This window comes from Zalophus californianus, chromosome 3 (assembly GCF_009762305.2).
Source record: "Zalophus californianus isolate mZalCal1 chromosome 3, mZalCal1.pri.v2, whole genome shotgun sequence".
NCBI lineage: Eukaryota > Metazoa > Chordata > Mammalia > Carnivora > Otariidae > Zalophus > Zalophus californianus.
In genome coordinates this window covers 117,519,769-117,532,127 of record NC_045597.1, presented here as the reverse complement: position 1 = coordinate 117,532,127, position 12,359 = coordinate 117,519,769, and the positions used below count along the sequence as shown (strand labels likewise).

General features: G+C 40.9%; 1 protein-coding gene across 1 annotated transcript in view; it reads left to right on the top strand.

The window, feature by feature from the left end:
• The window catches only part of NEB (nebulin), a 220,823-nt gene that overhangs the window by 32,854 nt on the left and 175,610 nt on the right, over window positions 1-12,359 (top strand). The window contains exons 22-25 of the mRNA XM_035726655.1: window positions 829-927; window positions 2,472-2,576; window positions 3,126-3,233; window positions 9,064-9,177. Of these exons, the coding sequence (XP_035582548.1) occupies window positions 829-927; window positions 2,472-2,576; window positions 3,126-3,233; window positions 9,064-9,177 (426 nt within the window). The remainder of the gene's footprint in view (window positions 1-828; window positions 928-2,471; window positions 2,577-3,125; window positions 3,234-9,063; window positions 9,178-12,359) is intronic.

Here is a 12,359-nt window from a genome sequence, read left to right as displayed (position 1 = left end):
AGGAAGAAGGGGTGCGCCTGGGTGGCTCAGTCATTAAGGGTCTGCCTTTGGCTCAGGTCATGATCCCAGGGTCCTGGGATCGAGCCCTGAATCGGGCTCCCTGCTCTGCGGGAAGCCTGCTCCTCCCTCTCCACTTCCCCTGCTTGTGTTCCCTCTCTCGCTGTGTCTCTCTCTGTCAAATAAATAAATAAAAACCTTAAAAAATGATAAAAGAAGAGAGAGATCAGACAATAAGACAATACATGTAGAATGATGCTATAGAATTAAAATAGAATGATGTGGGAGAGAGAGAGAGAGACAGAGAGAGAGACTGGGTGGGCACCATAGACTGGGTGCTCAAGGAGGGTCCAGGGCAGGAAGGTGCAGCCATGCCAAGATCGAGGTGAGAGCAACTGGAAGAACAACCTAAGGAGAGAACAAACTTGGCACTTAAGGAATTGAAAGGATGAGGGAGCTGAAGGGTACCGGACAGGGGGACAGTATTTAAGAGGGGAAATGGTAGGAGATGAAGGGAGGGGGGAGATGCTGTAGGGTAGGGCTCATCAGCCAAGGTACAGTTTAGGTTGAATACAAGTCCAGGGGAGAGCCTTTGTCAGGCTTCAGCAGGAAGAAGATTAATCTGGGTGCTGAATTGCAGCAGGGAGACCAGCTTGGAGACAGCGTCGGATGATGGAAATTGAGAGAGAGAGAGAGGAAGGGAGAACATGTCAACCAAGTGTTCAGGAAAGAAACTCTATTTTTAACTGGAAACTTTTTATAGTTTAGTGTGTATATGAACAAGAATATAAAGATACATTATGAAATTTCATGAAAGAATATCTTTTCTAGCATACATACAAAGTTCATCCGGATAAGACCAAGTTCACGGCCATCACTGACACTCCTGTGCTGTTGCAAGCCCAGCTCAACACGAAACAGCTTAGCGATGTAAGTGGCTTGATTTGTGCAAGTGTGGATGACCTAGAGTGCTGTGTTTATTTGAAATAGAAGCATTTTCACGCTTAATCTTCAAGGGCTCATCTCTCTACCCGACAATGTCATTTTTCAGGATTTGTTTAATAAAACGCAAAGGAAGCTGCTAGATCGAGCTGCAGCCTCAGGGAAAATGGTGTTAGACAATAATAAAGATAATTAATATTTCTTCAATAAGATACCAATTTTTAGTGGGGAATTTGCCCATTAGGGTCTGTCACGTACCCAGAATAATGCATACTAAAACTTCATGGCACCTTAAAGACAACAGAAGGATCTGTTTGCGTAGGTAACAAGGGAAGCATTTCCCATTTCGTTTGCCCACGAAGACTTTACAAAAAGACAAAGAGTGCAGAAACAAGAAGGACATCAGGCAGTAAGAAGAAAACTAATACAGGGTGGTGATAGAGGATTCGAGCAGAATGATGTGAGAGAGTGAGTGGGTGGAGACTCCAAGGAAGTTCTAAAGCGGAATGGCCAGCCATGTGAAGATCAGGGGAAGAACAGCAGTGCTTCTCGAACATTCACGTTCATGCGGGTCACCTAGTGACCCTGTTAAAATACAGATTCTGATTCAGTAGGTCTGGAGGGATATGCTGACCCTCTGACAAGTTCCTCGGTGACGCCGATGTGCTGTTGGTGGACCACACTTTGAGTAGCAAGGTGCTAACGTAGCTAGGAGTAACGCAGCCCTCTCAGGAAGGAAAATACATTCTATCCTCCTCTAAAGTGTGCTTTAATATCACAGTGAGCTCATTTGCAATTGGTAAAGAAGGAAATGGCATCAGTATAATTCAGGAGTCCTGTCAGTTCAGTATGCAACTTTTCTAGCGTTACTAATAGTTTATGCCACAAGAAAGAACAGCTAAACCCTAACATCACTGACGCAGCTGAACCCGGCCAGCGGCAGAGGAACAGGATGCTGTATGCAGTGTCTGGTCACCACACGCTCTTCTCGTTGGCCTGGATAGGCCCCGGGCTCTGTTTTGGAGGTGCTTATTACACAAGACTCAATCTTGTGCATTTGCCTTTAGCTCCAGAGTTCAACAGCCTCATTCATTCTCTCTCTCTACTCCCTTCCTTCCACCTATGTCAACTTTTAAAAAATTTAAATAAAGTGCTGTATTTTACATTTTTATTAATAAGAATGTATCTTTTTAACTGTGCTAGCATTTTAATTATTTATTGTTCTCCTCTGATCATAGAATTTAATAAACTTTGTTCCTGTCCTGAAGGGACGGCCCAAGTGTTTAGATCCAACAATGAGTTTCCCCACACATACGCTGTGATAGATAGCATTTACAAAATGACAGCCCAAATTGGACTACACTGTGGTCCTGAAAGAGGGAGTGAGCATCAAAGCCCTGTAATGGACTTTGACTGGATAGACTGCCTCCTTGAGGCATGTTTCCAAAAAGGGTAGAAATAACTTAGCCATTGATATACACTCGAGAAAGTTCTGACCCCAAACTCTTTGGATATCTTCTATTGTTTTCCAGCTGAATTACAAAGCAAAACATGAAAGTGAGAAGTTCAAGTGCAATGTACCAGCAGATGCTCCACAGTTTATCCAACACAGAGTCAATGCCTATAACTTGAGTGATGTAAGTATCAAAGCCACAGAAATCTATCATGATGTGCACATGTGAAGAGGAAACGTTATGGGTGTTTAAAAAGACTAGATTAGGAGCTATGCAACTAAACAACTATGGCAACTGTTTTCAGAGTATAAGTGGAGGTTTTAAGGCCTAAATGCTGGGAAGGCTCTTACTTAGCCATCCTATTTCATTTTCCACAGTCTCTGTTACCATCAGAAACCCTCAGATAATCTCTAGAGTTTCGCAAGATTTCTCCTATCTCTAAATGTCACATTTCACCTCCTCCAAGTGGTTGTCTTTTTACACTGTCCTTTATACATCAGCATAGCAGAATCTTTAGAAAGCTCACGGGATATTAAAAGTAGTGTTTAGGATTATATTTTGGTAGGCGGGAAGCTGGATGACAGATTAATGAATAATTATACTATCATTTGGTAAACACAGTCTTTGTAGGTGAAGTAAGTCTACATATACAAATTTTCAGTCTTTATTTTTACTGGATGAAGCTATGTTAGATGTTGTTCTTACAATCTTCTGATGAAATTTTCTGTCCAGAATATCTATAAGCACGACTGGGAGAAGAGCAAAGCGAAGAAGTTTGACATTAAAGTGGACGCCATTCCCCTGCTGGCAGCCAAGGCCAACAGCAGGATCGCCAGCGATGTGAGTGTGGCCCGGGCACCTGGGCAGGGGGCCCGCAGTGACGGTTCTCGGTGGGTGCCATCTGACACGTGTGACGTCTTCACAGGTGATGTACAAGAAAGACTATGAGAAAAATAAAGGGAAAATGATTGGAGCCCTGAGCATTGATGATGATCCCAAGATGCTGCACTCTTTGAAGACGGCCAGAAACCAGAGTGATGTGAGTGTCTTTGTAAATCTGTCTTGTTTTCAGATGTGGCTGCACTTATTGTTTGCTATAAGTTGGGTGCGACATTAGCCCAAATGAAGTCTCTGACTCAGGATGACAAGTCAAACACGAAAGCCCATGGGGAAAAGAGGAATAAGTTCCTCATTCTTACGACGTCTCTGTACTTTGAGACTCCAGTGAATATTGTAAATGCTTCCTTAATCTTTTTAATGCCATGTTTTGTTAGGTGGAAAATATACTAGCAATAGCATTTTCTTTATTGTCTTTCCCAGAAATGGGCTTAATATTTCAGTATGTATAAACACATTCATTCCATGTCATGATCTGACTTCAGGTACTTTACAAAAATATGTACAGAAAAATAAAAGGCAAGAAGTGAAAAAATCAGGGGCGCCTGGGTGGCTCAGTCATTAAGCGTCTGCCTTCTGCTCAGGTCATGATCCCAGGGTCCTGGGTTCGAGCCCCGCATCGGGCTCCCTGCTCGGGGGGAAGCCTGCTTCTCCCTCTCCCACTCCCCCTACTTGTGTTCCCTCTCTGGTTGTGTCTCTCTCTGTCAAATAAATAAAATCTTAAAAAAAAAGAAAAAAGAAGTGAGAAAATCAGGCCAAAGATCAATAAAGTAGGAAAACTAGATGAAGTATAACCTCAAGAACAAAGTACTTTATTTTAAGAAGTTTATAAAATACTGATCTCAGTTTTAAAGACTAAAACGTTAAAATAAAACTCTTCATAAAAGTTGCTTCTCTAAATCATGGCAAAAAAGAAATACTCCCTATTCTGTATCATTTATGTTTGTCTTTACCGAGTATGTATTTGGATTTCTACATGGGAGAATTAAGAAGAGTGTGTAGAAATACATGATACCTATAACTAAATGGAAAAGCCATCTTTTCGTGTATTATTACAATAAAGAAAAATATTAGACCTCAGTGAAAAAAACCAACTCCCAAAGGTGTTGTAAAATGTGTTTTCATCAAGGGCTGAGCTGAATACTTTTCTAAGACTGTGCCTGAGTATCTGAGGTCCACCTTATACCTTTTACCTAATTTTGCACTATTTAAAAAATTCATTTTCCTTCAAACACATTCAGGTGGATAGAATTATTTTAAAACAAAACTTTGCTTAGACAGCAGCATTGGTATACTGTGGTATATTCCGGCTGAGAAATGTTAGGATAAATAACACAAGCCCATATGTGGTTATTTGCAGACTAGATTCTCCAGGACATGAACCTCTACCATATTCATTCTGCCTTTTCTGCCTTGTGGAAAGTAAATGCTGAAAAAATACAAAATTTGCCTTTTTGGTTAAATATAGCAATGATGGGAATGGCTTTTATACCATGAAATATAATTTTCTTCTCTTTGTTTGATTTTCTTTTTCTTTCAACAGAGATTATACAAGGAAAACTATGAGAAGACAAAAGTAAAGAGCATGAACTACTGTGAGACCCCTAAATATCAACTCGACACCCTGCTGAAGAACTTCAGCGAGGTTCGAAAGGCCAAGGGTGCCCTGCGGTTTGAGGGCTTTTCTGCTGTTTGACAAATAACATCCAGTTGACATATCCATATGCTTTCTTTTTCAGGCTAAATACAAAGATTCATATGTACAGAATGTTTTGGGACATTATGTAGGCAGCTTTGAGGACCCGTATCAAATACACTGCATGAAAGTTTCGGCTCAAAACAGTGATGTAAGTTGAAGGCCATTCTTCCTCTCAGTGACGTTATTTGGGGGCAATAACAATGCTGATCTCTTTTTGTTCTTTCTCATTATAGAAAAATTACAAAGCAGAGTATGAAGAAGATAAAGGGAAATGCTATTTCCCTCAGACAATAACACAAGAATATGAAGCAATCAAGAAGCTGGACCAGTGTAAAGATGTGAGTCAGGGGCCCTGAGTTCCTGAAATGGGGTTTGGGATTCTTGTGCCATCTAGTGGTAGTTTTAGCAGGCGTTTAAATGCTGACATCGAGTGGTTACCTGATGTTAAATTTTAAATTTGGGGTGGAATTGGGGAGCACAAAAATTACTGTGAAGAAACCTATTAGTTACAAAATAGTTTGTGGTTTTATAAATCTTTATTTCCGGTAGTTTATATACACATGGCTTGGGGTCGGGGTAGGCAAGATAGGGAAATTTCTGAGAGATAGGTGGAGATAGGTGTTCATTTATTTAACGAATTTATATGAGAGCTAGCTTGTGTCAGACACTGTCTTTGATGCTGGGAAAGAAGAGGGAACAAGGTGGGCTGCCCCTTGGGGAGCATGCATTTGAGACGGAGAGACAGACAATAAACACAGGAAGAAGGGGTGCGCCTGGGTGGCTCAGTCATTAAGGGTCTGCCTTTGGCTCAGGTCATGATCCCAGGGTCCTGGGATCGAGCCCTGAATCGGGCTCCCTGCTCTGCGGGAAGCCTGCTCCTCCCTCTCCACTTCCCCTGCTTGTGTTCCCTCTCTCGCTGTGTCTCTCTCTGTCAAATAAATAAATAAAAACCTTAAAAAATGATAAAAGAAGAGAGAGATCAGACAATAAGACAATACATGTAGAATGATGCTATAGAATTAAAATAGAATGATGTGGGAGAGAGAGAGAGAGACAGAGAGAGAGACTGGGTGGGCACCATAGACTGGGTGCTCAAGGAGGGTCCAGGGCAGGAAGGTGCAGCCATGCCAAGATCGAGGTGAGAGCAACTGGAAGAACAACCTAAGGAGAGAACAAACTTGGCACTTAAGGAATTGAAAGGATGAGGGAGCTGAAGGGTACCGGACAGGGGGACAGTATTTAAGAGGGGAAATGGTAGGAGATGAAGGGAGGGGGGAGATGCTGTAGGGTAGGGCTCATCAGCCAAGGTACAGTTTAGGTTGAATACAAGTCCAGGGGAGAGCCTTTGTCAGGCTTCAGCAGGAAGAAGATTAATCTGGGTGCTGAATTGCAGCAGGGAGACCAGCTTGGAGACAGCGTCGGATGATGGAAATTGAGAGAGAGAGAGAGGAAGGGAGAACATGTCAACCAAGTGTTCAGGAAAGAAACTCTATTTTTAACTGGAAACTTTTTATAGTTTAGTGTGTATATGAACAAGAATATAAAGATACATTATGAAATTTCATGAAAGAATATCTTTTCTAGCATACATACAAAGTTCATCCGGATAAGACCAAGTTCACGGCCATCACTGACACTCCTGTGCTGTTGCAAGCCCAGCTCAACACGAAACAGCTTAGCGATGTAAGTGGCTTGATTTGTGCAAGTGTGGATGACCTAGAGTGCTGTGTTTATTTGAAATAGAAGCATTTTCACGCTTAATCTTCAAGGGCTCATCTCTCTACCCGACAATGTCATTTTTCAGGATTTGTTTAATAAAACGCAAAGGAAGCTGCTAGATCGAGCTGCAGCCTCAGGGAAAATGGTGTTAGACAATAATAAAGATAATTAATATTTCTTCAATAAGATACCAATTTTTAGTGGGGAATTTGCCCATTAGGGTCTGTCACGTACCCAGAATAATGCATACTAAAACTTCATGGCACCTTAAAGACAACAGAAGGATCTGTTTGCGTAGGTAACAAGGGAAGCATTTCCCATTTCGTTTGCCCACGAAGACTTTACAAAAAGACAAAGAGTGCAGAAACAAGAAGGACATCAGGCAGTAAGAAGAAAACTAATACAGGGTGGTGATAGAGGATTCGAGCAGAATGATGTGAGAGAGTGAGTGGGTGGAGACTCCAAGGAAGTTCTAAAGCGGAATGGCCAGCCATGTGAAGATCAGGGGAAGAACAGCAGTGCTTCTCGAACATTCACGTTCATGCGGGTCACCTAGTGACCCTGTTAAAATACAGATTCTGATTCAGTAGGTCTGGAGGGATATGCTGACCCTCTGACAAGTTCCTCGGTGACGCCGATGTGCTGTTGGTGGACCACACTTTGAGTAGCAAGGTGCTAACGTAGCTAGGAGTAACGCAGCCCTCTCAGGAAGGAAAATACATTCTATCCTCCTCTAAAGTGTGCTTTAATATCACAGTGAGCTCATTTGCAATTGGTAAAGAAGGAAATGGCATCAGTATAATTCAGGAGTCCTGTCAGTTCAGTATGCAACTTTTCTAGCGTTACTAATAGTTTATGCCACAAGAAAGAACAGCTAAACCCTAACATCACTGACGCAGCTGAACCCGGCCAGCGGCAGAGGAACAGGATGCTGTATGCAGTGTCTGGTCACCACACGCTCTTCTCGTTGGCCTGGATAGGCCCCGGGCTCTGTTTTGGAGGTGCTTATTACACAAGACTCAATCTTGTGCATTTGCCTTTAGCTCCAGAGTTCAACAGCCTCATTCATTCTCTCTCTCTACTCCCTTCCTTCCACCTATGTCAACTTTTAAAAAATTTAAATAAAGTGCTGTATTTTACATTTTTATTAATAAGAATGTATCTTTTTAACTGTGCTAGCATTTTAATTATTTATTGTTCTCCTCTGATCATAGAATTTAATAAACTTTGTTCCTGTCCTGAAGGGACGGCCCAAGTGTTTAGATCCAACAATGAGTTTCCCCACACATACGCTGTGATAGATAGCATTTACAAAATGACAGCCCAAATTGGACTACACTGTGGTCCTGAAAGAGGGAGTGAGCATCAAAGCCCTGTAATGGACTTTGACTGGATAGACTGCCTCCTTGAGGCATGTTTCCAAAAAGGGTAGAAATAACTTAGCCATTGATATACACTCGAGAAAGTTCTGACCCCAAACTCTTTGGATATCTTCTATTGTTTTCCAGCTGAATTACAAAGCAAAACATGAAAGTGAGAAGTTCAAGTGCAATGTACCAGCAGATGCTCCACAGTTTATCCAACACAGAGTCAATGCCTATAACTTGAGTGATGTAAGTATCAAAGCCACAGAAATCTATCATGATGTGCACATGTGAAGAGGAAACGTTATGGGTGTTTAAAAAGACTAGATTAGGAGCTATGCAACTAAACAACTATGGCAACTGTTTTCAGAGTATAAGTGGAGGTTTTAAGGCCTAAATGCTGGGAAGGCTCTTACTTAGCCATCCTATTTCATTTTCCACAGTCTCTGTTACCATCAGAAACCCTCAGATAATCTCTAGAGTTTCGCAAGATTTCTCCTATCTCTAAATGTCACATTTCACCTCCTCCAAGTGGTTGTCTTTTTACACTGTCCTTTATACATCAGCATAGCAGAATCTTTAGAAAGCTCACGGGATATTAAAAGTAGTGTTTAGGATTATATTTTGGTAGGCGGGAAGCTGGATGACAGATTAATGAATAATTATACTATCATTTGGTAAACACAGTCTTTGTAGGTGAAGTAAGTCTACATATACAAATTTTCAGTCTTTATTTTTACTGGATGAAGCTATGTTAGATGTTGTTCTTACAATCTTCTGATGAAATTTTCTGTCCAGAATATCTATAAGCACGACTGGGAGAAGAGCAAAGCGAAGAAGTTTGACATTAAAGTGGACGCCATTCCCCTGCTGGCAGCCAAGGCCAACAGCAGGATCGCCAGCGATGTGAGTGTGGCCCGGGCACCTGGGCAGGGGGCCCGCAGTGACGGTTCTCAGTGGGTGCCATCTGACACGTGTGATGTCTTCACAGGTGATGTACAAGAAAGACTATGAGAAAAATAAAGGGAAAATGATTGGAGCCCTGAGCATTGATGATGATCCCAAGATGCTGCACTCTTTGAAGACGGCCAAAAACCAGAGTGATGTGAGTGTCTTTGTAAATCTGTCTTGTTTTCAAGATGGCATCACTGTTAACATGCCCAAGGATGTAGCAAGTAAAAGGATTCCATACCAATGGGCTTTGTCCTGTTCACAACTAACTGGTGGGGATAAACTTAAAAGTAGAATGATTTCCCAGATTCTTGTACCTTTCAGTGTTTGAGGAGAGAAATTACCGATTTATACTTGATGTCCATTTCACTTTGAAAAATGTTTTAATATTTAATAGAATGTTGATTTTAATTCTCAAGACTTTTTGGAAAACATCACTATATATTTTCATATCTTCTTCTGTTTGAAAAATAACCTTTAAAATGATGGTTTTAAAATTATCTTTATATTGGAAGAAAATCAAGAGTCACAGATAAAAATCTTATTGTTTACTATCATTGTTCTTTATTGACTTTAGCAATTAGTATCAGCATAGGTTCAAGGAAAACACTCCATTGATTATAGGCCCCTTTGAGAATCTGATAAAAGACTTGGATCATTCATCTAGAAAAATGAACTTTTCCTTCATGCCTTTTGTCTCAATTTCAGAGAATTTATAGATTCCCTAAGGCTTGTCTGTGGTCCAGCTCTCATCTTTGGGCTAAAATTCTTACTATAGGGGCGCCTGGGTGGCTCAGCCATTAAGCGTCTGCCTTCGGCTCTGGTCGTGATCCCAGGGCCCTGGGATCGAGCCCCACATCGGGCTCCCTGCTCAGCGGGAGGCCGCTTCTCCCTCTCCCACTCCCCCTGCTTGTGTTCCCTCTCTCACTGTGTCTCTCTCTGTCAAATAAATAAAATCTTTAAAAAAAAAATCGTACTATAGAGGAGAAAACATCTATTGCAAATTGTAGCATATACTGTGTTTAAAAATGTTTAGAGAATTCCTTAAAAGTGTTAAGAATGTTCAACATAGCTTGCAAATATTTTTTTCATATTAAATAGAAGAATGTATCATTTACCTTCATTTCAACCATGTGTTCATATAATCTATATATATCTTTAATTCATTTTTGCATGTGCTATATACTCATATGGCAGTTTAAAACATCCTGTATTCAGTAATTTTTTCTAATGACTTCACACTGAATTATGTCAGGATACAGTGCTCACATACATCATATTATGTTGTCCACTAGTTCCTTATCCCTTCTCAGTTCAAAAGGTTATAGCTGTCTCTTGACAGCACATGTATCTTTATCTTTTGTTCTTTATTGCATCACAGTACCCATTAGAACACTAAGCACATAGTAGTGTTCGGTAAATACTTGTTAATTGATTGATACTGGCAACCAAAAGAGCTAGTCAATGATGAATCATTTTAGCCAAAAGATGATTCATACACATACTATCCAGGCTAAATGCTAAGCTGCAGATACGGAACATGCATAGCTTTTAAAGAGAATCTTTTAAAGCCATTTGGACCTTTGACAACATTTTATATATGTAGATATGTGTGAGCTGGCATGAACATGAACAAAAGAGTAAAACAGTTTAGACAAAAACACTTCCACACATCAATGTTGTTGCAACATTGTTTTGTCCGTTTATTTTTTTAAAGGTTTATTTATTTTAGAGAAGGAGAGAGCATGAGTGGGAGGGGCAGAGGGAGAGGGAGAGAGAATCTCAAGCAGACTCCACGCTGAGTGTGGAGCCCAACGTTGGGCTTGACCCCACAACCCCGAGATCATGACCTAAGCCAAAACCAAAAGTTGGACACTCAACCGACTGCACCACCTAGGCACCCCATCAGTTTCTTTCTTTTTCTTTAAAGATTTTATTTACTTATTTGAGAGAGAGAGCAAGAATGTGAGTAAGAGAGCACAAGGAGGGAAAGCTGCAGAGGGAGAGGGAGAAGCAGGCTCCCTGCTGAGCAGGGAGCTCAACGTGGGGTTCAATCCCAGGACTCTGGGATCATAACCTGAGCTGAAGGCAGACACTTAACCTACTGAGCCACCCAGGCGCCCCCAGTTTATTTCTAATAAAGACAAACTGTATTTTCTTCAGTGGTCTTGCACACTGTCAGAAAGTTTCCATATTTTATTTTCATAAACCAGAGTCTAGAATTTACAATTAAGTGATGTTTATTCGGTGAAAGTGACTGCCCACAAAATATTTAGAAGGAAGATCACACTCCCTAAGAAAGCTAAAAGATCAGATTATTTGCAAAAGGAATTTCTACAGAAGATTTATAAGGCACATGTATGCTTGCTACCTTTGGTCAGTCTTTAATGCTTCTGTGTTTATGGGGGGATATAATGGGTTTAAAATTTTCCTACAGGCACTGGGTCAGAATTTTTCTCTCTGTTATGGTAACTGGTGAGTGGACATGATGAAGCTGGGACCTTGACCTAATTATCACCCTGTCTAACATTCTAGAAAACCAGCCAATGAAAGTGCCTTCTGAGGCCCAGTCAAGACATTTGGTTTATGAGAACACTATAATAAGTGCCAAGGTTACTTTAATGGCTCAGTTTCACAGACTTTTCTCCTTTGAGGTCTTATTACTGCTGCAATCTGAAGCTTCTTTTAAATTGTTACCAAAATTAAACATGGTATGAGAAAACCTTTGGGATTCTCAGTGGAGCTTATCTCCTGTCAAAAGTAGAATAGTCAGGTTGAAAAAAGATCAGTAACCATTTAAAGATGACGTTAGAAAAGCCAAGTAGTCAGGTGGACAGCTTTATTCACAAAGTAGTCATTTTATAAAATCAGAAGTATGAAATGATTGTCATATAATTTTCATCAGTTAAAAAAATACTTTTTTTTCCAAAGATTTTATTTATCCATTTGTCAGAGAGAGAGCGTGCATGCACAAGCAGGGGGAGTGGCAGACAGAGACGGAGAGGGAGAAGCAGGCTCCCCGCTGAGCAGGGAGCCCGATGTGGGACTTGATCCCTGGACCCCGGGATCATGACCTGAGCTAAAGGCAGCCGCTTAACCAACTGAGCCACCCAGGCGTACCCCCCAAAATACTTCCTTATTGGAAAACAATTCAAAGATTAGATGACTTTCGTAAAAATAATGCTTGTTAATAGTCCTCAAAAAACCCTGTGTTAAAATAAAAGACATGGCTGAAGCAGGAGCTTTGGCCCACTCCTGATGTCTGACAGTTGCTCTTTGATCTAAAAAGAGATTTGATCAGATATGTCCACATTTGACTTTTTTGGAGGGAAAGGG